The 24,031-nt window shown below is 36.9% G+C and overlaps 1 protein-coding gene across 2 annotated transcripts in view; it reads left to right on the top strand.

Moving 5' to 3' along the window:
- The window catches only part of MARCHF7 (membrane associated ring-CH-type finger 7), a 46,079-nt gene that overhangs the window by 7,435 nt on the left and 14,613 nt on the right, over positions 1–24,031 (top strand). For both annotated transcript variants that reach the window (XM_052657270.1, XM_052657262.1), the window contains exons 2-6: positions 7,898–8,062; positions 16,546–16,735; positions 18,313–18,465; positions 20,097–21,204; positions 23,842–24,011. In XM_052657270.1, the coding sequence (XP_052513230.1) occupies positions 7,910–8,062; positions 16,546–16,735; positions 18,313–18,465; positions 20,097–21,204; positions 23,842–24,011 (1,774 nt within the window). In that variant the 5' untranslated portion in view covers positions 7,898–7,909. The remainder of the gene's footprint in view (positions 1–7,897; positions 8,063–16,545; positions 16,736–18,312; positions 18,466–20,096; positions 21,205–23,841; positions 24,012–24,031) is intronic.

Genomic DNA, 24,031 nt, shown 5'->3' with positions numbered 1-24,031 from the left:
TACTAGTAAGATGAAATAGAAGTGAGAAAATGTCTGGATTAATGACAGATTCCCTTTAGACAAGGCCTATTGTGCTATTATTAGAGACAAACGTTGGTATACTTAGAGTAGGTCTCATTCATGTAAAGTCTTGCTGAAAAACGTAAAAATTTAGTTTAAATTTGTATTTTACTATAAGTTGTGTGATAAGTTTTCAGTTGCATTTAGCATGTGACTGAGATCTTGTTAACTTGCAGGTGACTTTGGGCACACAATTTTGCATGTCAGATAATGACAGAATTCTTTGAGGCTTTTTACCTACTCTAAAATAGTTTTTAAGATTATTTCCATAGACTAGAGTTGAATTGTACTGTTTATAGGTAGGAGAAACTGTTTTTGGTCTAGAATTCCTTTATTGTGTTAAGTGAAAGTCTCTCAGTTGCGTCCAACTCTGCGACCCCATGGACTATACAGTCCATGGAATTCTCCAGGCCAGAATACCTGAGTGGGTAGTCTTTCCTTTCTCCAGGGGATCTTCCCAACCCAAGAATTGAACCCAGGTCTCTGGCATTGCAGGCGGATTCTTTACCAGCTGAACCACAAAGGAAGCCCTATAATGTTAAAATCAGCCACCAGAAACATGAACTTGTTCTTAAAGAGCTCTACAGAGGTTTCCTATGAAGCCTAGCTGAATGAAATTACCTGTTTAAAATATTGTCAATTTTTTTTAGTAGTAGTTAACAAGTCACAGGTTTATGAGATGACAGACTACATAAATTTCGGAGTTGGTATAAATATTTGTTTTCCACTACTGTTCCTTACGCCAGTTACTCTTTTAAAATGCTTGAAAGTAAGGGAACACTTAAAAGTCACATTAAGACTAGTTGGGTAAACTAGCAGTTAAATACCAGCTTCAGAGAATCTTACAAGTTGAAAAGTTCAATACAGTAAAAAAATAAAATATTGATCATAAGATTTTTATGACTTTGTGTTTCATTCTTTCTGCATTTGAAATTGAAGCAAGTTGTGAATGAAAAATAAGACCTCTTGAAACAGTCAGTGCCTCATCTTACTCAGAGATAGATGTGTTGATATGGAACATGAGCACCCAAGTCCACTTGATCCAGATGCCTAGGATATGAGTGCGACTCAGAGTAAAAATTGAAGTGTGTTTGTTAATGATCAAAGCTTCATAGCAGTGAGTGTTAAATACAGGTTGAGTGGCAAGGCATGGCAGACAGGCACATACCGCTTCTGCTCAAGCTTGTGCTCCACTATGCTATCTGACTTGACTTATAAGATACAAGTTCAAATTCTCAAGTATTAATGATTTTCAGATGTCAATAGTGGAGCTTTTAATGAAACACAGGGCCTCATGTGTTTGCGTAAGTGGTCATACATTTGTAAAATTAGCCCTGCTGATGTTTTTATCTTGTCACCAGAAAGAAAAAGACCTCAACTAACCAACTCTGGAATCAAACTGAAAGAAATATATATTTAAAGAAACTGCATAGTGGCAAGGGCTTCCGAGGTGGCGTTGGTGGTAAAGAACCTGCTTGCCCACGCAGGAGACGTAAGAGATGCAGGTTCTGTCCCTGAGTCGGAAAGGTTCCCTGGAGGAGGGCATGGCAACCCACTGAGTATTCTTTCCTGGAGAATCCCATGGACAGAGGAGCCTTGAGGGCAATAGTCTGTAGGGTTGCAAAGAGACACGACTTAGCACTCATGTGTAGTGACAGAAGGAAAGTAAGAGGCCATTATATATTGACCGCTGAGGAAAGAGTATACATATGCAACTTTTTGTGCTTTACTTTTTTAGTCTTGGATGAAAGCATTGAGCTTCAGGATACTTTTTTCCAGCTTGATTGGCTTATATTCTTTCTGTTAGAGCATTTATAGCTGTTTAAGTTATATTGTTATTTATGTAGTTTGTTCTCTCCTAGACCACAGCTTCTTTATATTATCTCACTAGGTTCAGTGTTGTCCCCTCTCTCCATCCCTTTGCTTAGTATTAATTTATACTAGCACGTGTACGGAGAAGGCAATGGCACCCCACTCCAGTACTCTTGCCTGGAAAATCCCATGGACAGAGGAGCCTGGTAGGCTGCAGTCCATGGGGTCACTACTAGTCGGACACGACTGAGCAACTTCACTTTCACTTTTCACTTTCATGCATTGGAGAAGGAAATGGCAACCCACTCCAGTGTTCTTGCCTGGAGAATCCCAGGGACGGGGGAGCCTGGTGGGCTGCCGTCTATGGGGTCACACAGAGTCGGACACAACTGAAGTGACTTAGCAGCAGCAGCAGTAGCAGCACATGTAAGCGTGTGAAAAACTACTTGAATGAATGAATGAATGAATGAACTTGAGAAGATGCCTCATAGTACCTTGTAACTGGTCTGATAGAAGTTTTTCAAGGACTGCACATTTTATTTTTTACTATTTTTTGTGCTTTTGACCTACAACTTACACAATCAAATTATGTAAGTTTTCTGGTAACACCTACATTGTCAAAATTCAATCAGCTAATGTAGAGGAGGTTCCAAAAATAGTTTATGCAGTATAAATTACAGCTCTCGGAGGATTCTGCCTCTTTGCCTTCTCCTAGGAGCTTTGTTTTTAGAGATTTCCTACTAGGTTAGTTTTATTCTGCAAGTAAGTATGCAAGTAAGAAGTGAGTATAGATACAGTCAAAGTAAACCATGAGAAGTATGATTAAGAAGCATTATTGTTAAAGAACCAACTGTAGGCCTGTATCTTTTTAAAAACATATTTCCCGTTTAAAATCCTCAACAAATACAGTCCCTTGTTTAATATTTTTATAGTCTTCTTGATAAAATAACAAATTTGCTACTTGTTAAATCTTTCATGGGCTTTTGTATGTCCCTAACCATTAGTATTCTTTCTACTATTCATAATTCACTTTTTAAATACAAATATTTATATGGATATATAGAGTTTATAAAAAGCTAAAGGTAGGAAAGATTTACATTAGGTGACTGTATGCTTTATCATCCAAACCAGGCCACTTTTGAGAGACAACACAGGTACTATTAATAATTGCCCACAGATAATGAGCACAGACTAGGACTTTTCTTGCCATAAACTGAAACTGGCTCAGCAAACCAGGAAATATGGTCATCCTGCTTAAAAGAAAAGCAGCAATCCTTTGCCTCACCGTTTACCTCTTTCCCAGTCCACTTTCCATAGGCAGCTATCCTTAACTTTTAGCTGTTTTAGGAATTACCTTCATATTTCTAAATGATGTGTTCATGATTTTTCAGTGTGCTTTATATATATATACGTGTGTGTGAAGGGTGCTCAGTCATGTCCGCCTCTTTGCGATCCCATGATCTATAGCCCACCAGGCTTCTCTGTTCATGGGATTTTCCTGGTAAGAATACTAGAGTGTTGTCATTTCCTCTCCAGGGAATCTTCCCGATCCAGGGATCAAACCAGCATCTCCTGTGCCTGCTGCATTGCAGGCAGATTCTTTACCACTGAGCCATCAAAGAACCCTGTCTCCTAGGTTCTGTGTCTGATTCTTTTAATTCTTTACATGCTGGTTTTCCTAGGACCTCCTTTTCATTTAACTAACTTCCTATAGTTTTGTCTTTTGATTGTTTTAAAAAATCTGTCATGTCTGAATATTATTTTCTCCACCTCATATTTAGTTTCTAGATTGGGGTTCAGTGCAAATTTTTTTTTAGTACTGCAGGCATTGTTTTATCATCCTCAGAGTTTTTAAAGTTGTAATTAAGAAGCCATTCTGATTTCTTTTGTATTTGACCCATTTTTCCATTCTGGTAAATTATAGTATCTTTATTTCTGGTGTTCTGAAATTTCAAGATGATAAACGGTGCTTAGTGTTGGTCTTCATTCTTTGATCCTGCCAGCTTCACTTGACTGCTTTCAATGTGGAGATATATGTCCTTCAGTTCTAGAAGTTTTTTTCAATGTTTTGGTAATTTTTTCTACTCCATTTTCTTTTTTTCTCTCGATAACCATGCTTACAGTCAAATGATCAGTAACTCCCCTAGACAGTTCTGTGCTTTTTGAGTTACATTTTCTGCTTTGGGAGGTGTCCTCAGTTTACTCCCAACTCTTGTGTTGGATTTATTTCAGTGTATCACATACCTGTTTTTTTTAAGTGTATAGCTTTTTTTTTTTTTTTTTTAAGTCTGTAGCATTTTGGATTTCCATAAGCTGTTCATTATACTGGAAGCATCCATTCTTAATAATGAATATCTTTTGCTCCTTTTGAGAATAGTAATTTTTATTAGCTTCTTTCCCCAGATTTCCTCTGAGTTCCTTTTTTTGTTGTTTATTTTGGGCTTTCTTTTTGGATACATAGTGATCCTTGGTGTTTGTCTATTAGAGGGAAGCACTAAAAAAAGTGATTAGAAATTCATGGTTACTAGTGGACTTCACTTTGGGTTGGATGGTCAAATGACAAGCTAGCTTTGTAATTGAAAGCATTCCAAATAGCAGTATCCAGAAGTGTCTAGTATTTTTGTTTGGTTTTCTGACAGCATTGTAGACAAAGCATCAGAAAAGAGAGAGGTTTTGGGTCTCAACTTTGAGTACGTAGATTTTCTTTTATTCCTTATACTTAACCTTTGCAGAGGTGGTTGTACATTGGGAGAAGGGTTGGTGTTTTACAAGGGAGTTCCTTATTCTCCAAAGAATAAATACCCTATTTTTTGAAAGAATGGAGCTGTGGGAAGAACTGGAGGTTTTACTGCTTCAAGTACAGATTTTAATTTTAATGCATGCAACTCCATGCATTATCCCTTTATTACGGTATCTTGTATCTCCAGACAGTGATTCTTTCTAGGATGCTACAGCTTACTGCTCTGCTTCCAGTTCCTACCTTTCTGTAAAAATGCTTAGGAAATATTATCCTCTCCTGAATTATTCTGCCTCTCCTCCAACTTTTTTTGATTTTCCAAATTACATTGAAATCTCTTGCCTTTTATGATCCTTTCTCCTATTCTTTTCATAGTTAAAGCTTTTGGATTCATCAACTGTCATTTTACAGGGGTTTTGGAAAAAGGGACCAAAATAGGTACATAAAGATAACCTCATGTTTAACTGGGACTTCAAAACTGATCTTTTCTGATAAGCTATCTTTGATTTAATCATGTTCCAAAGTATAGCTTTTTCTCTGGTTCCTCAACTAGATATTCTTAGATGAATAATTTTAATTGATACTGGGCTTGTGTTTTTATCTTTTTCATGTGTGTTGTATATCTCCTACTGTAGTATAGACCTTTTATTTTGTTGATGTCTTAGCTCTCTTTATCCTCTTTTCCCTCATTGGTTGATACCATGTTTTTTTGGCAGATAGATAGTCTTTTGTAGTAACTTTTAAGGTAGGGCCATATGATTGATCTAAAACTTAGTTGATAAGTTAATGAATTGAAAGTGAATTAGGTATTTTTAACTTAAATGTTTAGATTTGAATGTTTTAATACAGCAGATATTACTATTTAGGCTGCATATCAGGCAAGTAAAGCACATTAATTTCAGTCCACTGCCAGAAAAATATGGGAATGATTTTTGACTTTGAAAGTGGTAACTGGGACAAGTTGAAGACATTATTGTGATTTCTTTTTACTGTTACTTTCTTTTGCCTGTCTCATTTTACTCTCATGGCTGGTGTCATCTCAGTTGTTCACAGGGTGTGCGTTGTAAATGTTTTTCCAAGAAAAACTATACAAGTTTTTTTTTTCTTTTTTTACTTCATAAAATGTTTTCATAGTTGCACTTACTTGTAATAGCCTAAAACTGGAAAGAATCCAGTGTTCACCCACAGTAGAAAAGACAAATAAATTGGGTGTATTGATACAGTGGAATGTTACATAAACCACAGAATGAATTAATCTCACAAATATAGTGTTAATCAAATGAAGCCAGACAGAAAAAGAGTACATGTTGTAAGAATCCATTTATATCAGTTCAGTTCAGTGGCTCAGTCGTGTCCAACTCTTTGCGACCCTATGGACTGCAGCACGCCAGGCTTCCCTGTCCATCACCAACTCTCAGAGCTTGCTCAAACTCATGTCCATTGAGTTGGTGATGCCATCCAACCATTTCATCCTTTGTTGTCCCTTTCTCTTCCTGCTCTCAATCTTTCCCAGCATCAGGGTCTTTTTCAAGGAGTCCGTTCTTCCCATCAGGTGGCCAAAGTATTGGAATTTCAGCTTTAACATCAGTCTTTGCAGTGAATATTCAGGACTGATTTCCTTTAGGATTGACTGGTATATCTCCTTGCAGTCCAAGGAACCCTCAAGAGTCTTCTCCAGCACAACAGTTCAAAAGCATCAAGTTTTTGGCACTCAGCTTTCTTTATAGTCCAACTCTCCCATCCATACATGACTACTGAAAAAACCGTAGCTTGGACTAGATGGACCTTTGTTCGCAAAGTAATGTCTCAGCTTTCTAATATGCTGTCTAGGTTGGTCATAGCTTTTCTTCCAAGGAGCAAGCGTCTTTTAATTTCATGGCTGCAATCACCATCTGCAGTGATTTTGGAGGCCCCAAAAATAAAGTCTCACTGTTTCCATTGTTTCCACATCAATTTCCCATCTATTTCCCGTGAAGTGATGGGACCAGATGCCATGATCTTAGTTTTCTGAATGTTGAGTTTAAAGCTAACTTTTTCACTCTCCTCTTTCACTTTTCATCAAGAGGCTCTTTAGTCCTTCACTTTCTGCCATAAGGGTAGTATCATCTGCGTATCTGAGATTATTGGTATTTCTCCCAGCAATCTTGATTCCAGCTTGTGCTTCTTCCAGCCCAGTGTTTCTCATGACGTACTCTGCATGTAAGTTAAATAAGCAGGGTGACAGTATATAGCCTTGACGTACTCCTTTCCTGATTTGGAACCAGTCTGTTTTTCCATGTCCAGTTCTAACTGTTGCTTCTTGACCTGCATACAGATTTCTCAGGGGGCAGGTCAGGTGATCTGGTATTCCCATCTCTTTAATAATATTTTTTTGAGCTCCAAAATCACTGCAGATGGTGACTGCAGCCGTGAAATTAAAAGATACTTACTCCTTGGAAGGAAATTATGACAAACCTAGACAGCATATTAAAAAGCAGAGACATTACTTTGTCAACAAAGTTTCGTCTAGTCAAGGCTATGGTGTTTCCAGTGGTCATGTATGGATGTGAGAGTTGGACTGTGAAGAAAGCTGAGCGCCAAAGAATTGATTTTGAACTGTGGTGTTGGAGAAGACTCTTGCGAGTCCTTTGGACTGCAAGGAGATCCAACCAGTCCATCCTAAAGGAGATCAGCCCTGGGTGTTCATTGGAAGGACTGATGCTAAAGCTGCAACTCCAGTACTTTGGCCACTTGATGCGAAGAGCTGACTCATTTGGAAAGACCCTGATGCTGGGAAAGATCGAGGGCAGGAGGAGAAGGGGACAACAGAGAATGAGATGGTTGGATGGCATCACTGACTCAATGGACATGGGTTTCGGTGAACTCTGGGAGTTGGTGGTGGGCAGGGGGGCCTGGCGTGCTGCGATTCATGGGGTTGCAGAGAGTCGGACACGACTGAGCGACTGAACTGAACAGAAATAGCAAGAGTCAAAGGCTCATTCCTGTGGGATTCTATATAGAGGTAAAATTGAGTAAGGAAAGAGTTCAGGGTTTGGAAAGAATAAGCAGAGGTTTTCCATCACCAGTTTTATCATGTTTCCTTCATTTTATGTACAGTGGGAATCTTTGATCAACTTCAGACCTCTCTGCCTTGTAGGAGAGTGATGGTAGTCTCACAGTTTACTATACCAGATTTAGTTAATTTGCATGGTTAATTCTTGATTTTGAACTGATCTTTAAGGAGAGGATTAAGAATCAGAGGTTTGAGTGTTTTCCCAAAGGCCAGTAATCAAAATTTGCATTTCACAGGAAACATTAAGAATGGAGTCTAAACCTTCAAGGATTCCAAGAAGAATTTCTGTTCAACCCGCTAGCTCTTTAAGTGCTAGGTTGATGTCTGGAAGCAGAGGAAGTGGTTTAAATGATACCTATCACTCAAGGGACTCTTCCTTTAGACTGGATTCTGAATATCAGGTAACATCTTAATTTGAAATATGTGTACGTACAGTCTCATTTTCAAAGTCCTTGGAGCCGTATTATTTTCTGGATTTCAGAAAAGTAGTAGAGTGTGTTTTTAACACCTCAGCTGGATCTGAGGCATCCTGTAATCAAAACATTAATATATTTCTGCACACTGAGGGACTGTTCCACACTAAGTAGCAAAACCTTGAGGTTTTTCAAACTTTTTGGACTTAGAAATTTTTTATGAAGAACTGTGATCATATATAAATGTTCATACTTTCCGAAGACTTGCAAACGTATTAACCTAAAAACATTTAAGTGTCAGTTTAAATTAACAACCTGTTCTTTGATGAAGATACATCACTAACATTCTTTTATATGAATTACAGGGTTTTTACGGTTAGTAATGAGTTGATTGATTCATAATTTACATAAAGTGACATAAGTTCCTTTTATGTAGCTAATTTTCATTAAGACTAATAGTTTTTTTTTTTTTTTAACTAGCATATTAGTGTTGTAACAATGCTGCTGCTGCTGCTGCTGCTAAGTCGCTTCAGTCGTGTCCGACTCTGTGCGACCCCATAGACAGCAGCCCACCAGACTCCTCTGTCTCTGGGATTCTCCAGGCAAGAATACTGGAGTGGGTTGCCATTTCCTTCTCCAGTTGTATGGTTGTAGTCTAAATGGTATAAATCTATAGTCATGGATTATAGGTTTAATTCAGTTTATCTTGCCTGTCTATCACATTTAAATTTATTGCATTATTGACTGAAAACCTGATTAAGTCACATACGATTTGCAAAAGTCTAATGTTTGGTAACTGACTCTGAAGAGAATCCTTTAGTGGAAATGTTTATTTATGTCTTAATATTTATATATCATGTAATATACTCTATTAACAGAAGTCACTTAGAAGCATTTCTGCATAGTAATAACATGTTATACAAATGAAATAAGATAATTTCTCTAAAATGCCCATATTTACTGCCAGCTTGCTAATGTTCTGTGTACTGTTTGTTTATACTTATTTTAAATGTTGTTTTGACAATGTATTTGTTTTACTCTGTTGCTAGGCAAGAGTATTCTTGCCAGAATCACATGTTTTTCATTCTGCTAGAAATGTAGGTTAAATGGTTGTAATTTTTTTTTCAATATTTATTTATTTGGTTGTGTCAGGTCTTAGTTGTGACATGCAGGATGTTCGTTGTATCATGTGGGATCTTGTGGCGCACAGATTCTCTAGGTGTGGTAAACGAGCTCAGTAGCTGTGGCTGGTAGGCTTAATTAGTTGCTGCATGGCATGTGGGATTTTTGTTCCCTGACCAGGGATTGAACTCACATCCCCTGCATTGCAAGGTGGATTCTTAACCACTGGACCACCAGGGAAGTCCCTCATTATGACTTATTAAGAGCACAGAATTGGGATTTTTTTAATACGGTCTTGAGGAAATTTTGCCTGCTGATCTTTGTCCAGTTTTTCATGATTAGTGAGGAACACAGACTGTAAAACAAGACTAAAAGTCTTGAATATATTTAGAAAACTTATTGACATCCCTTTAAAATATTATTTCCAGAGTTTTCAGCTTGTTCCTAACTAATGTCATAGATTATTCCAAAAGTCTAAGCTTTCATTGTGGGAGTTAAACAAATGCAAACATTTTTTTTTTAAGTAAATGTTTTATTGACTCAATAAGATTAATCAGTTTTGTAAATTTTGGGGTTTTCCTTAATGTTTTTCAGTTATTTAAGTGGCTTTTGGTCTTTTTTTCCCCAGTGGGTTACAGGAACATTTCCAGATTGTTTTGCTGTTTTAGTTTTTATTTAGAAACTGAAATTCCTATATTCTGAGTAAAGTAGTTTTCTGTTTCCTCTTATGTGAAATGATAATAAGGGTGGTTTTCTCATACAGTTACTGTTTTAATTGGAAGAAGTACTACATGTAAAGCACTTAGAACAACAGTGCCTGGAACCTAGTAAGAGTTCAGATGTTAACCGGTTATAATGATTGTTATTGCTGCTGTTACCATTTCCTGACTTTGCCATTGGTTTAAATGATAAATATCATTAGGGGACAGTATTAATATCAGATTATATATCACATGATCTTTCAACAAGATGTGTATTTAATGAATGAGAGACCTTTGACTATCAAAGGGAACATTTTTGGTTATTTGTTGATATTTTCTGACTCAAAAGTGTCTGCAGCATAACACTCCCTTTCTTTACTGCACTTAGTGAACCTGAAGCTTCAGAAAGAAGGGTCAGGTGATGGCATAGTAGATCATTTATGTTATGGATCGAATGATGTGAAAATACCTTATTTGTACAGTGTTTGACATTTTGCAGAACATTTTTCATTTTTAATCTTAAATACACAAGGACAGATGGTTGTGTCATTTCATAAATAAAGATCTGAAATCTGGATAAATAGGTGGTTTCTCCCAGCCACACAATTAGTATACAGTGTGCCTGAGCTGAAGAATCTAAGACTTCTGGGTGGCATTGTGTCTTTGGGAAATGTAAGTTCTAAGTTCCGAACAATTGATTTTCTAAATATCTTTTGGTTCTTGTCCATTTTTAAGCTGGGCTGTCTCTGTTATTAACCTTACTGATATTTCTGCTACTCCATGTTTAAATTTTTGTTACAATTTGAATGGTGCAAAACTATGATCATCTTCTCTCTTTGGTAACAGTAGGTAGAATTTTGTATGTTTTGGGAAAGAAAATTTAATTTACATGATGGTTAAAAGTGAAAATTTGGGAGTATTCTGTGAATATGTAATTATTTTTATTACTTTTATTTTTTTTCTGTAATTTAATTTAAGCAACCTCTAATCCCACTTTTTGCTTTGTGGAGAGAGTGCTTTTTTAATATGAAATGATAAAAGAGGCATTTAATGGAAGTTCTAGGTTTTTACATCGTTTTCTAGTTTATAGCTGTTACAAAGCTCGGTACAATGGCATATTTTGCATAGTATAAATTTTCAACAGTTAAAATAACCAATTGTCATTGACCTTTTTCTTTTTTTGTTTGCTTTGGTTTGTTTATCTAGTACACAGTTTCCAAGGAAATACATACATACATAACGCACACAAAATCAGATGAGAAAATAAAAATAGTTTTAAATGCAATCAGGAAAATACAGATAAAATACTGAGAGTGGGTCAGAGTTAACTGTTAGATTTGTAAGCCCTTTTGCAGTATTCTAAAGTTAATCTACCCTTACGGCAGCAAGTGAAGAGGAACTAAAAAGCCTCTTGATGAAAGTGAAAGAGGAGAGTGAAAAAGTTGGCCTAAAGCTCAACATTCAGAAAACGAAGATCATGGCATCTGGTCCCATCACTTCATGGGAAATAGATGGGAAAACAGTGGAAACTGTGTCAGACTATATTTTGGGGCTCCAAAATTACTGCAGATGGTGATTGCAGCCATGAAATTAAAAGATCCTTACTCCTTGGAGGAAAAGCTATGAACAACCTAGATAGCATATTCAAAAGCAGAGACATTACTTTGCCAACAAAGGTCCGTCTAGTCAAGGCTATGGCTTTTCCAGTGGTCATGTATGGATGTGAGAGTTGGACTGTGAAGAAGGCTGAGGGCCAAAGAATTGATGCTTTTGAACTGTGCTGTTGGAGAAGACTCTTGAGAGTCCCTTGGACTGCAAGGAGATCCAACCAGTCCATTCTGAAGGAGATCAGCCCTGGGATTTCTTTGGAAGGACTGATGCTAAAGCTGAAACTCCAGTACTTTGGCCGCCTCACGCGAAGAGTTGACTCATTGGAAAAGACTCTGATGCTGGGAGGGATTGGGGGCAGGAGGAGAAGGGGACGACAGAGGATGAGATGGCTAGATGGACGTGAGTCTGAGTCAACTCCGGGATTTGGTGATGGACAGAGAGGCCTGGCGTGCTGCAATTCATGGGGTCGCAAAGAGTCGGACACGACTGAGCAACTGAACTGAACTGAACTGAAAGTTAATCTTAGGCCCTTGTTTGGGTGTCAGGGAGATCGCAAAGAAACACAATCAAATCTATAAAGTGTTTTGTTCATATGGAAAAGGAAGCAGTGCTTGGCATTTTAGTCTAAAAGGGGGAATGGTGAGTGATAGAGAAGACTATATAAAGAAGAGGTCAGAGTTTTTAGTTGATTATGATATGAAAAATTTTCAAGGAAGGAACTGTCAGTCATCTCAGATAAGGTATTGATTCATGGAAATGAGGAACCAAGGAAGAGCATTTTATTCTGGACTTGTACTTTCATTTCTGTGCATTACATTATTTCCCATGATTAAGCATTGTCTGATAGATAACATTCATTAAATAATAGTTTTATTAAGATATAAATCAGATAGCATATGACTTGCCCATTTAAAGTGTACAATTTAGTGATTTTTAAGTGTATTCACAAATATTTTCTCCCATTCTCTAAGTTGTCTTTTCATGCTCTTCATCCACTTCTTAATTTCATATGAAACGGAATGCCAAAGAATGCTCAAACTACCACACAATTGCACTCATCTCACACTCTAGTAAAGTAATGCTCAAAATTCTCTAAGCCAGGCTTCAGCAATACATGAACCATGAACTTTCAGATGTTCAAGCTGGTTTTAGAAAAGGCAGAGGAACCAGAGATCAAATTGCCAACATCCACTGGATCATCAAAAAAGCAAGAGAGTTCCAGAAAAACATCTACTTTTACTTTATTGACTATGTCAAAGCCTTTGACTGTGTGGATCACAATAAACTGGAAAATTCTGAAAGACATGGGAATACCAGACCACCTAACCTGCCTCTTGACAAACCTGTATGAACTGGACATGGAACAACAGACTGGCTCCATATAGGGAAAGGAGTACGTCAAGGCTGTCTTATTGTCACCCTGCTTATTTAACTTATATGCAGAGTACATCATGAGAAACGCTGGACTGGAGGAAGCACAAGCTGGAATCAAGATTGCCAGGGGAAATGTCAATAACCTCAGATATGCAGATGATACCACCCTTATGGCAGAAAGTGAAGAGGAACTAAAAAGCCTCTTGATGAAAGTGAAAGAGGAGAGTGAAAAGGTTGGCTTAAAGCTCAACATTCAGAAAACGAAGATCATGGCATCTGGTCCCATCACTTCATGGCAAATAGATGTGAAAATAGTGGCTGATTTTATTTTTGGGGGCTCCAAAATCACTGCAGATAGTGACTGCAGCCATGAAATTAAAAGACGCTTACTCCTTGGAAGGAAAGTTATGACAAACCTAGACAGCATATTAAAAAGCAGAGACATTACTTTGTCAACAAAGTTTTGTCTAGTCAAGGCTATGGTGTTTCCAGTGGTCATGTATGGATGTGAGAGTTGGACTATAAAGAAAGCTGAGCACCGAAGAATTGATGCTTTTGAACTGTGGTGTTGGAGAAGACTCTTGAGAGTCCCTTGGACTGCAAGGAGATCCAACCAGTCCATCCTAAAGGAGATCAGCCCTGGGTGTTCATTGGGAGGACTGATGTTGAAGCTGAAACTCCATTACTTTGGCCACCTGATGTGAAAAGCTGACTCATTTGGGAACACCCTGATGCTGGGAAAGATTGAAGGTAGGAGGAGAAGGGGACAACAGAGAATGAGATGGTTGGATGGCGTCACCGACTCAATGGACATGAGTTTGGGTGGACTCCAGGAGTTGGTGATGGACTGGGAGGCCTGGTTGTTGCGATTCATGGGGTCGCAAAGAGTCGCACACGACTGAGTGACTGAACTGAACTGAAATGCCATATATCCATTTGCTTAGTCGCTCAGCTCTGTCTTTGTGACCCTGTGGACCTTAGCCCGCCAGGCTCCTTGGCCCATGGGGATTCTCCAGGCAAGAATGCTGCCCTGGATTGCCATGTCGTCTTCCAGGGCATTTTCCCAACCCAGGGATCAAACCCAGGTCTCCCGCATTGCAGGCAGATTCTTTATTGTCTGAGCCACCAGGAAAACCCTAGAGTACTGTACTGGGTAGCCTATCCCTTCTCCAGGGGACCTTCCTGACCCAGGAGTCTAACCGGGTTCTGCATTGCATGGATTCTTACCAGCTGAGCTACTAGGGAAGCCCATAACAGTGCCATGAAGAGTGTGAAAAGGCAACTTACAAAATGGGAGCAGTTATTTGTGAACCATATGCCATATGACAAGGAACTTGTAACCAGACTATATCAAGAACTCTTAGGTTATAACAAAAAAACAACTCAGTTTAAAATGAGCAAAGCAACTGAACATTTTTTGGCAGATGTATAAATGGCCAAGGAACACATGAATAGATGCTCAACATCATTAAGAAATGCAAATGTACGCTCTTAATGAGACACCACTTCATACCCACTAGAATGGCTAAAATAAAACAAGTGAGACAGTACTTAGAGTTGACAATGTTATAGAGAAATTTGAACCTTCAGCTATTTGTAAAGCTTCCTCAGACAACCACTTTGCCTTGCATTTCATTTCCTTTGGGATTGTTTTGGTCACTGTCTCCTGTACACTGTTAAAACCTCCGTACAAATCTTCAGGCCCTCTGTCTACCAGATATAACCCGTTGAATCTGTTCGTCACCTCTACTGTGTAATAAGGGATTTGACTCAGATCATATCTGAATGGGCTTGGCCTAGTGTTTTCCCCTACTTTCTTTAATTTAAGTCTGAATTTTGCAGTAAAGAGCTGATGATCTGAGCCAGTCTGTTCCAAGTCTTGTTTTGCTACTGTACAGAACTGCTCCATCTTTGACCACAAAGAATATAATCAGTCTGATTTTGATATTGACCATTTGATGATGTCCATGTATAGAATTGTCTCGTGTTATCAGCAAAGGATGTTTTCTATGCCTGGTGTGTTCATGTTTTAGGAGCGTATAAAATGCCCATTTAAAAAGTTTGGGGATCAGGTTAGGTGATACTTGCTATTTTAGATTTACGAGTCAGAAATAGAAGTTCTCGATCTTTGAAATTCAAAGGTCTTAAAACCATTGGCCTGCAGGATTAGGTCCCTGATAGATGATGGTGGCTCATAACATGGTTTTATTTTGAAATATTTAATGAATTTCATCTCACTTGATATTCAGTTCATTGATTGGGTCTCTGTGGATGACTTACTTGGTAGAGAAGGCTTGTGAGACCAAGTCTATGCTAAGCTAAGGAGTCCTACATTCAATTAACAAAATATTCTCTGGGCAAGAGTTAGAAGAAATCTTGATCTGCCCATTAGTACTTTCTCAGCTTTGTATGTTACACTTTTCCATATATGTGCATGGTTTATTCTGTAGAGTTACTATGGACTAATACAGTTTCCTGTATACATGCAGTATGCTTCTCATAATTGAAAGATAATAGAAGATCAAGTAAGTAGTGATGCTTTAGAAGAATTCCCATGGTAGAATAGTTAAGACATCTTTTTATCTTTTTGTGTTATCCACCTATAACCTCCTTCCTCATTTGCCTATTCAGTGAACTCCAGTTATCACCTTCTACTAGTTCTTCCCTTTCCTTAGACACAGTTAAGTTTTTTCTTTTCTGTAGAACTTTGAACATATTTCCTATTTATAGTGCTTACTCATATGATAACTATTTGTTTATCTGTACTCTAAAACTGTTTGAGCACATTGTTTGCATACTTATGTTTGAATATTATGTTAACATAGACTGAATTTATGGCCCATGATAACATTCCATTTTTAACCTTCTTTTGTGGAGAAATATATGGTCTTTGTGTGTATGTGTGTATGTGTGTATTTGTACATTGTAATTTTTGTGTTATTTCACTCGGTTGTACATATATGTTTAAAGAGAAAATGTTGAGCTAAGAGTTTTAAAATACTTAATTTTAGCTGTTTCTCTGATGAAGCAATTCCATATTTTAGTTTTGTTGTTGTTGTTAGTACCATGTATAGTGTTGTATGTGGAGAAGGCAATGGCACCCCACTCCAGTACTCTTGCCTGGAAAATCCCATGGGTGGAGGAGCCTGGTAGGCTGCAGTCCATGGGGTCGCTAAGAGTCGGACTCGACTGAAGTGACTTAGCAGCAGCAGCAGTGTTGTATGACTCTTCCTGAATGGGCATAAGATCCAGATGTGTTTTTGGTTACTTGAAAATCTTATTCTTACAGTAGAGTACTCACAATCACTTAGTGCCTTTCTTGGTGTTCTGTCTACCTATATAAGAGGAAGAAACAAGGTTCATCAATGGGTTAAGAGAACAAAATAATTACATATAAATTTTTACTCTCCAGTGTTTCCTAGCCTAGTGTATATATTCAGTTACAAAGAAGACATACCTAAATCTAGCAAAATAAGTTACCATGTAAAGGAACAAGTGGTAGAAGACAATAGAACCTACATGGTAGAAGAATTTGTGCTTGGTGAAGAATGAATGATCCTCGGCAATTTATTAGAACACTATGGATTAAATTTAATATTTCAACTTAATATTTTAAAATTTCAAGTGTTTTGTTCCTTTGTAAAATTTCATTTTAACTTCCAGTCTGCATCAGCAGCTGCGTCACCATTTCAACCTACATGGTATAGTGAGTCTGAGATAACTCAGGGAGCACGCTCAAGATCACAAAACCAGCAACGGGATCATGATTCAAAAAGACCTAAACTTTCTTGTACAAACTGTACATCTACCTCAACTGGAAGAAGTATTGGCCATGGTTTAAATGCAGTATCAGGTAATAATTAAATTTATGTACGTACGAGTCACTCTATATGTATTTTGGATAAAAGCCTGTTTCCCAAGCTGTTCTGTTTTAAACAAGTAGATTGAATGTAAGACTGAGTCAGAAATAAGAGTGGATCTTCCAATATCTTACCTTGGGTTAGTGCTGGAACTGAAATTAACTCTTCATCTTGGATTTTTGTTCTAAATTTGGCAAAAATGTCTTACACAAATGGGATTTTAATGGATTTTATTTAATTAGAATAGCTGATATGTTATAGTAGCAAAGTTTGTAAAACTGACCTGTCTTCTGCTTATTATTGTAGGAGATGAAGTTCTAAATTGTTACTGGGAATGCCAGATTTACAGATAACATGTTTTAAATGTTTCCTTAGCATATTTGTAAATGATACACATTGTGCTGTATGACACTTACTTTAAGAAAATGTAGAAATTCTTTAGTTGAAAAATAGTTGGTGGTATTGTACTAGAAGTTCTGTACAAGGAGTTGGAAAGCTATGATTCTAGTCTTCTAATTGCGTGACATTGGACAAATCACTCAATCACTCTGGTATGAAAGACTTAGGCATAAAGTAATTGAATGAGCATAAGCAGTTCCTTTCTATTTTGTTAGGTAGGACGGCCATGAGAAAGACACTGGCCATCTGAAAGATACTAAGAGTAATGTGATGGGTAAGAGCAGACTGACCTTAACTTTGTAGACAGACATCGTTACATAGTGATACTTTTGTTCTCTTCTGCTCTGTGAAGGCTTAATATTAACCCCTGGGCTTTTCCCTTAATGAGGGGAAATTATTTGAGGAGTTTAGGACTAGGAGAGGAAGACCCAGAATTTCAAGATAAACAGTAAAGGGGGGTAAGTTTTGAGAAATTTTTAATTTCTTTTTAAATGAAATTATCTCTAACAAAATTTAGATTATAATTGGAATGATACATTAATTCTTAGCATAAGGATAAACGAAGTGTGGCAGCAATAATAGTTCCAACAAAATAATGTAACTTGCAGTATAACCTCTTTTCTTTCCAAGATGGCTTTGATTTTGGCTGTTCTCATCACTTTTGCTGTAATCATTTTTACATCATGTGTATATTGTGTATTCAGATATTTCAGGGAGTGACTGAGACATTGGCACTCTAGACGAGGGGTAGATTTTAGTATTAGAGAAGAACATGTTTGAGTAGGAGATAATTTTATGAGTGATTAGTGCATTAGTGGATTTTGCTTTTCATTGCAACTATATAACTGGATTCCTGTGTGTGCATGCATGCCTGATCACTAAGAGTTGTGTCCAACTCTTTGCACCTCCATAGACTGTACCCTGGCAGGCTTCTCTGTCCATGGGATTCTCCAGGCAAGAATACTGGAATAGGTTGCCATGCCCTCCTCCAGGGGTCTTCCTGACCCAGGGATCAAACCCGCGTCTCTTAAATCTCTTGCACTGGCAGGCAGTTTCTTTACCACTAGCGCCACCAATAAACCATAATTATCTCTGTGTAGTATTGAAAATTTGTTGTCATCAGAAACCGTGAAAGGTTTCTCTGAATTAAAACTTCCTCAATTATTTTAAGATTCTACTTGGAGGCATAGTCAAGTTCCCAGATCTTCATCAGTGGTACTTGGATCATTTGGAACTGACTTGATGAGAGAGAGGAGAACAGATTCCTCCATTAGTAATCTTGCGGATTATAGTCACCGAAGTGGTGATTTCACAACTTCATCATGTATGTATAAGCTATACTGTTATGCATAATTTATCTAATAATGTTACATTTTCTTCTTTGTATCATTAAAATCACAGTACAGAGGAATTAATGAAATAAATACTATGAAGATTTAGAATATAGGATAGCTTGATATATATTCTAGGACTTTGTTGTTTTACTGTAAAAATTGTAACCAATTTAAAATATTTAGACACAGGTATCCAAATTCTGTTTGCTTATAACTTTTCTACTCTTCTGAATGTATGTTTTATATATACTTGATAATTCTTATATGCTGCAGTATAATTTGCCTTATGAATTAAGTAAAACATGAAATCATCATTTTAAGACATAATTTAGGATTCCTTTATTTTAGCATGAATTTGTTTTTGTTTTCATTTAGTTGAAATAAAAACCCACACTGTTTCTGTCAGTGTATGTAAGCCTAAATTAAAAAAAATAAAGAAGTCCAATGAGTTATCCATTATGCAGTGAATCCATCTGAAAAAAAATACGTGCAATTAAAAAAATAAAAATAAAACAATAATAGTACATAACTGAAGATAAAAGATACTAACTGAAGTTGACAGTCATAGCAGACAAAAGTGGAATTTGATTTACAAAGAAGAATATGCATTTCTGTTGGACGGTTTAACTAGGTTTGTTAAATGACCTTACTAGGGCAATTTTTTGCTTTATTTAAGACAAATGAAAGTGTATTATTTTCATTTGCTTGACTTTGGATGGAGGAGGTTTAGTAAACAGTGTCAGTAGCTTCTACATCTTGGAAGTATAAGTGTATGGAATAGATTCGTCCCCATTGATTCTTCTGTGAGGTACCATGTGTTAGCACAGTAACAATCTAGTTCTTAAACTAGATATATGGATGAATATTTTTTATAAAGGAATGCTGTGATATTTCTCATTCCACTTGAAGGTTAGAATCATCAGCAATGTACTGTTAAAATTGTAGATGCCAGAGCTCTATTCTGACTAGGAGTTCCCGGCCAGTTTTTTTTTTTTGAAACATAGTTATGGTTGATGAGTAATCAGAGATTAGAATCCCTGTTGTTAACTTGAAAGAAGAAGCCAAAGGTTGGAGAAAGTTTGAACTATTAGCATGGTTTGCCATAAAATTACAAGAATGATAGTATTTACATGAAATAACTTTGTACTTATTAGAGTAAGAAAAATTTCCAAAACACCATCTCCCTATGAGAATTTTGCTTTTACTTGTTATGAGTCATTCACATTGAGTTTTTGACCCATTTAAAATTCCTAATCCATTTAGATGTTAGGTATTCTTCCCCCGTATCAATTTTTGATCGATAAATTCTACTGTTATACCTTCATCCGCGTTAGTAGATTGCTGTTTGCCTCTTATAAAGCTATAATGCATTTCTGTTTGTAAAAATTTGTAATGATGACTTTATTCAGCAGCACTGGATTTTACCAAAAGTGTAGACAGATAGTTAAATATGTTAATTTTTTTTCTGTTATAATAGTTAGGCTATGTAGTTATAATATGCCAGTGTTCAGTTTGAATCTAGGGGTTAATTTTGGCATTAATTAGTGGTTAATAGACTTAAATTTAATAATGCACAGATAATTCATGAAATTGGTTATCTTTTCCTTTTTTAAAAAAATAGATGTTCAAGACAGAGTTCCTTCTTCATATTCACAAGGAGCAAGACCAAAAGAGAACTCACTGAGCACTTTACAACTGAGTACATCATCTACTAACCACCAAATGCCTTCTGAACATCAAACCATTCCATGTTCTAGGGACTCGGCTAGAAATTCTTTAAGATCAAATTTTTCTTCAAGAGAATTAGAATCTCCCCAAAGCAGTATGCAGCCTGGATTTTCTTATACTTCAAATAGAGGTGAACCCTCAACTATAGGCAGTTCAGATAGGATTAACTCATCTCACAGATCATTTCAAGAATCTTCTGACAATGAAGGTAGACGCACAACAAGGAGATTGCTGTCACGTATAGCTTCTAGTATGTCATCTACTTTTTTTTCACGAAGGTCTAATCAAGAATCCTTGAATACAAGGTCATTGAGTTCTGAAAATTCTTATGTTTCACCAAGAATCTTGACAGGTTCTCAGTCTCGTGGTAATGCAGCATCAGCTTCTGATATCCCTGATAATAGGGCATCCGAAGCTTCTCAGGGATTTCGATTTCTTCGGCGAAGATGGGGTTTGTCATCTCTTAGCCAAAATCATAACTCTGAGCCAGATTCCCAAAATTTTAACCAAGAATCTGAAGGTAGAAATACAGGACCATGGTTATCTTCCTCACTTAGAAATAGATGCACACCTTTGTTCTCTAGAAGGAGGCGAGAGGGACGAGATGAATCTTCAAGGATATCTACCTCTGATATACCATCTAGATCTCATCATCTTTTTAGAAGAGAATCAAATGAAGTGGTTCACCTTGAAGCACAGAGTGATCCCCTTGGGGCTAGTGCCAGCAGACCACAAGCATCTGCAGCACCAAGCAGTGTTGGTACAGGTGACTCCCCATCAGATTCAACTCGTAGTGGACGAAGTACAGGAATAACAGGGATCCTTCCTGGTTCCTTATTTCGATTTGCAGTGCCCCCAGCACTTGGAAATAATTTGACTGACAATGTTATGATCACTGTAGATATTATTCCTTCAGGGTGGAGTTCATCTGATGGAAAAAATGATAAAACTAAAAATGTACCTTCAAGAGACCCAGAAAGACTACAGAAAATAAAAGAGAGGTAAGTTTGAATACATGTCTTTAGCCTGTAAAGCATGAACAGATTAGAGAAAGAACTGTTTGTTTCTAAAATGGTTTCTCATAAGAATGATGTCTGAAATTTTCTTCCTTTAAAATTTATATCCAGTAAGATGTTAGTATCTTGCTCAGAGGTAAAATGGATGAGAATTAATACTAGAGGTAGGTACTGGGGGTGTAAATTGCATCGGGAAAAAATCTAAAGGTTGTTTTTAACCAGCTTTGGACACAGATACATATGGAAACAAAAGGCCTTAATCTCTCTTACCCTTTGTCTTGGTAGGCTAGGGCTACATGGAATTGGTAAGTTGACCCAAGTGGTCATGTGTATCAAGACAGTATTTCACCTTTTAATAAGATCATTTATTTACCATTTATTTATATTTCTGATTTCAAATCTTTTGGGGGATGAGGTAAAATCACAGATTTTTAAATTTTTTTAAAAGTCTAAATGTATGCTGAATTACGGTGACTGACAGAAATGTCAGTTTAAATTCAGAACTTAGAATCTTTTATTCATATGAAATCTTTTGTAGAGCTTAGATTGCTTAAAAAGCTCTGGGGAAAGATGAAAGATCAGAGATTTTCAGTCCAACTTAATTATTTTGCTGGTTAATAATTGTTGCTTAGTTTTTCCATGTATTAAAATTACTTTTATGATGAAATGGGATAGGATAGTGCACATAAAAGATACTTGTAAGAAGAAAAGACTTACGTGATGCTAAGGTCTTTGGGTGTTTTTGGTTTTTGTTTTTTCTTATTCATAAAGGCCCCAGTAATGAAATCGTTGGGGAGCATAGTTGTTACAATCACTTTAGACTTTTTTTTGTTTTTAACAAGAAACAATTCAAATCTTACTCTGGGTAATAAAGGGAGCTTTATATGCTTTCTAAGATAGTGAATATAGACGAATATGTTTCCACTTTTCCTTAGAAAAAACAAATTGTACCAAGTGAAGATTCCCTTAAAATTTGCTTTTTCTCCTTTCGTAGAGAAGAATTTACTCAGCTGTGGTAGTGTTAGGTTTAATGTTACAGGAGCAGCCTCTATTTGTGAAGTCTGCTGAGTAATATAGTAAGTAACTATATTTCTCTTGCTCAAAGTGAGATTAATTTGAGTACAGTAGTGTAAGTAGGCAAAGCATTAGTTTACTGATTTCCAAAGAGTAACCAATTAAGCCAGCACTGCCCTGTCTGGTTAGCTAGTTCAAAAGCACATTTGTTGGGGTATTTTGACATGGAGCTTACATGTGTGTGTTCCTTTATTATGTTTTTCATTTATACATGAGGATTATAAGATACTTTACAATTAAATGAATAAAAGTGTAAAAAGTGGACTCTCCCAAAGTAAAAACTCAAGAGCCAAGGAAAGTCACATCTAAAGGTAAAACATAAAGATTAACGTTCGGGGGGCTTCTCTGGTGGCTTAGTGGTAGAGTCTGCCTGCCAGAGCAGTAGACACAGATTGGATCCCTGGTCCAGGAAAATCCCACATGCCACAGAGCAACCAAGCCTGTGCGCCACAACTACTGAGCCTGTGTTCTAGAGTCCAGGAGCTGCAACTGCTGGGGCCTGCACACCCAGACCCTGTGCTCTGCAACAGGAGAAGCCCCTCAGTGAGAAGTCTACACACCGCAGCTAGAGAGGAGCTCCCACTCACGGCAACTAGAGCAAAGCCCATGCAGCACCAAGGACCCAGCCAAAAATAAATAAATAAAAAACCAAGATTAATACTTGAGGTTCTATCTCTGCTTAAGCCTAGGTATGGAAGTCACCTCAAAGTACATCTGTTTGTCTTTCCACAAATCTTTTGCTAAACTCACATGGAATCCATGTAATATAATCCAGGTTGTATTTCAGTTAAAGTTTAGTATTCTGTATCATCAATTTATTGAGTGCCTTTTTTGTGTCAGCAGTGGACTAAGGTGAGAGATTTTAACCAAAAAAATTACTTGCTCTATAGTGATCATTTCTGCATTTAAATAAGCAGTACATGTTGGCCTGTGAAATAGGATGTCGGTTAATGGGAACTGCTCCACACTTTAAAATCCTAACCTTAAAGAAATGAGAATGATTTACTAACATTACTGGGGGTGGGGAAAATGAGGAATTTTAAAATGTATTGTTTTGATTGTATTAATACAAAAATTAATCAGTTTAAACATTACGTGGTTCTAACATGTAAATTGAAAAATCACAAGTCTGTTTAATTCATCAAAGTTGTCTTAAAAGTTTTGAGGGGACAAAAGTAATGGGTATATATGGACATTATCTTTATACTTCTGGAATTGAAGTAGTCTGTGATATTGCAGAAATTAAAATCTTAGCGAAACTTAGAAATTATGAAAGCTGTGGAACTTAAGCTGTGGTACCAAGGACAAATTACTTTAAATTGTTTGAAGATGAGTAATAGGATAGCCTATTTGATTTGCTTTTAAAATATTACATTTTTTACTCTTGTTGAAAGTATTTCTCTTGATAGTTGCTATTTATTACTGTTATTGTTTGCCTTTTTTCTCCCCAGAGAGACCATGATATATTTTGGGATTATGTATAACTAGAAATGACCGACTAGGATGAGTTTTGATAGCTCTGTTTAAGAAATATACCGTCTTTTCCAGCCTCCTTTTAGAGGACTCCGAAGAAGAAGAAGGTGATTTATGTAGAATTTGTCAGATGGCAGCTGCATCATCCTCTAACTTGCTGATAGAGCCATGCAAGTGCACCGGAAGTTTACAGTATGTCCACCAGGAGTGTATGAAGAAATGGTTACAGGCCAAAATTAACTCTGGTAAGATTTACCCATGTGTG

The sequence above is a fragment of the Budorcas taxicolor genome, chromosome 2, assembly GCF_023091745.1.
Source record: "Budorcas taxicolor isolate Tak-1 chromosome 2, Takin1.1, whole genome shotgun sequence".
NCBI lineage: Eukaryota > Metazoa > Chordata > Mammalia > Artiodactyla > Bovidae > Budorcas > Budorcas taxicolor.
Note: the sequence above shows the minus strand (reverse complement) of the source record. Positions and strands in the feature narration are given on the sequence as shown.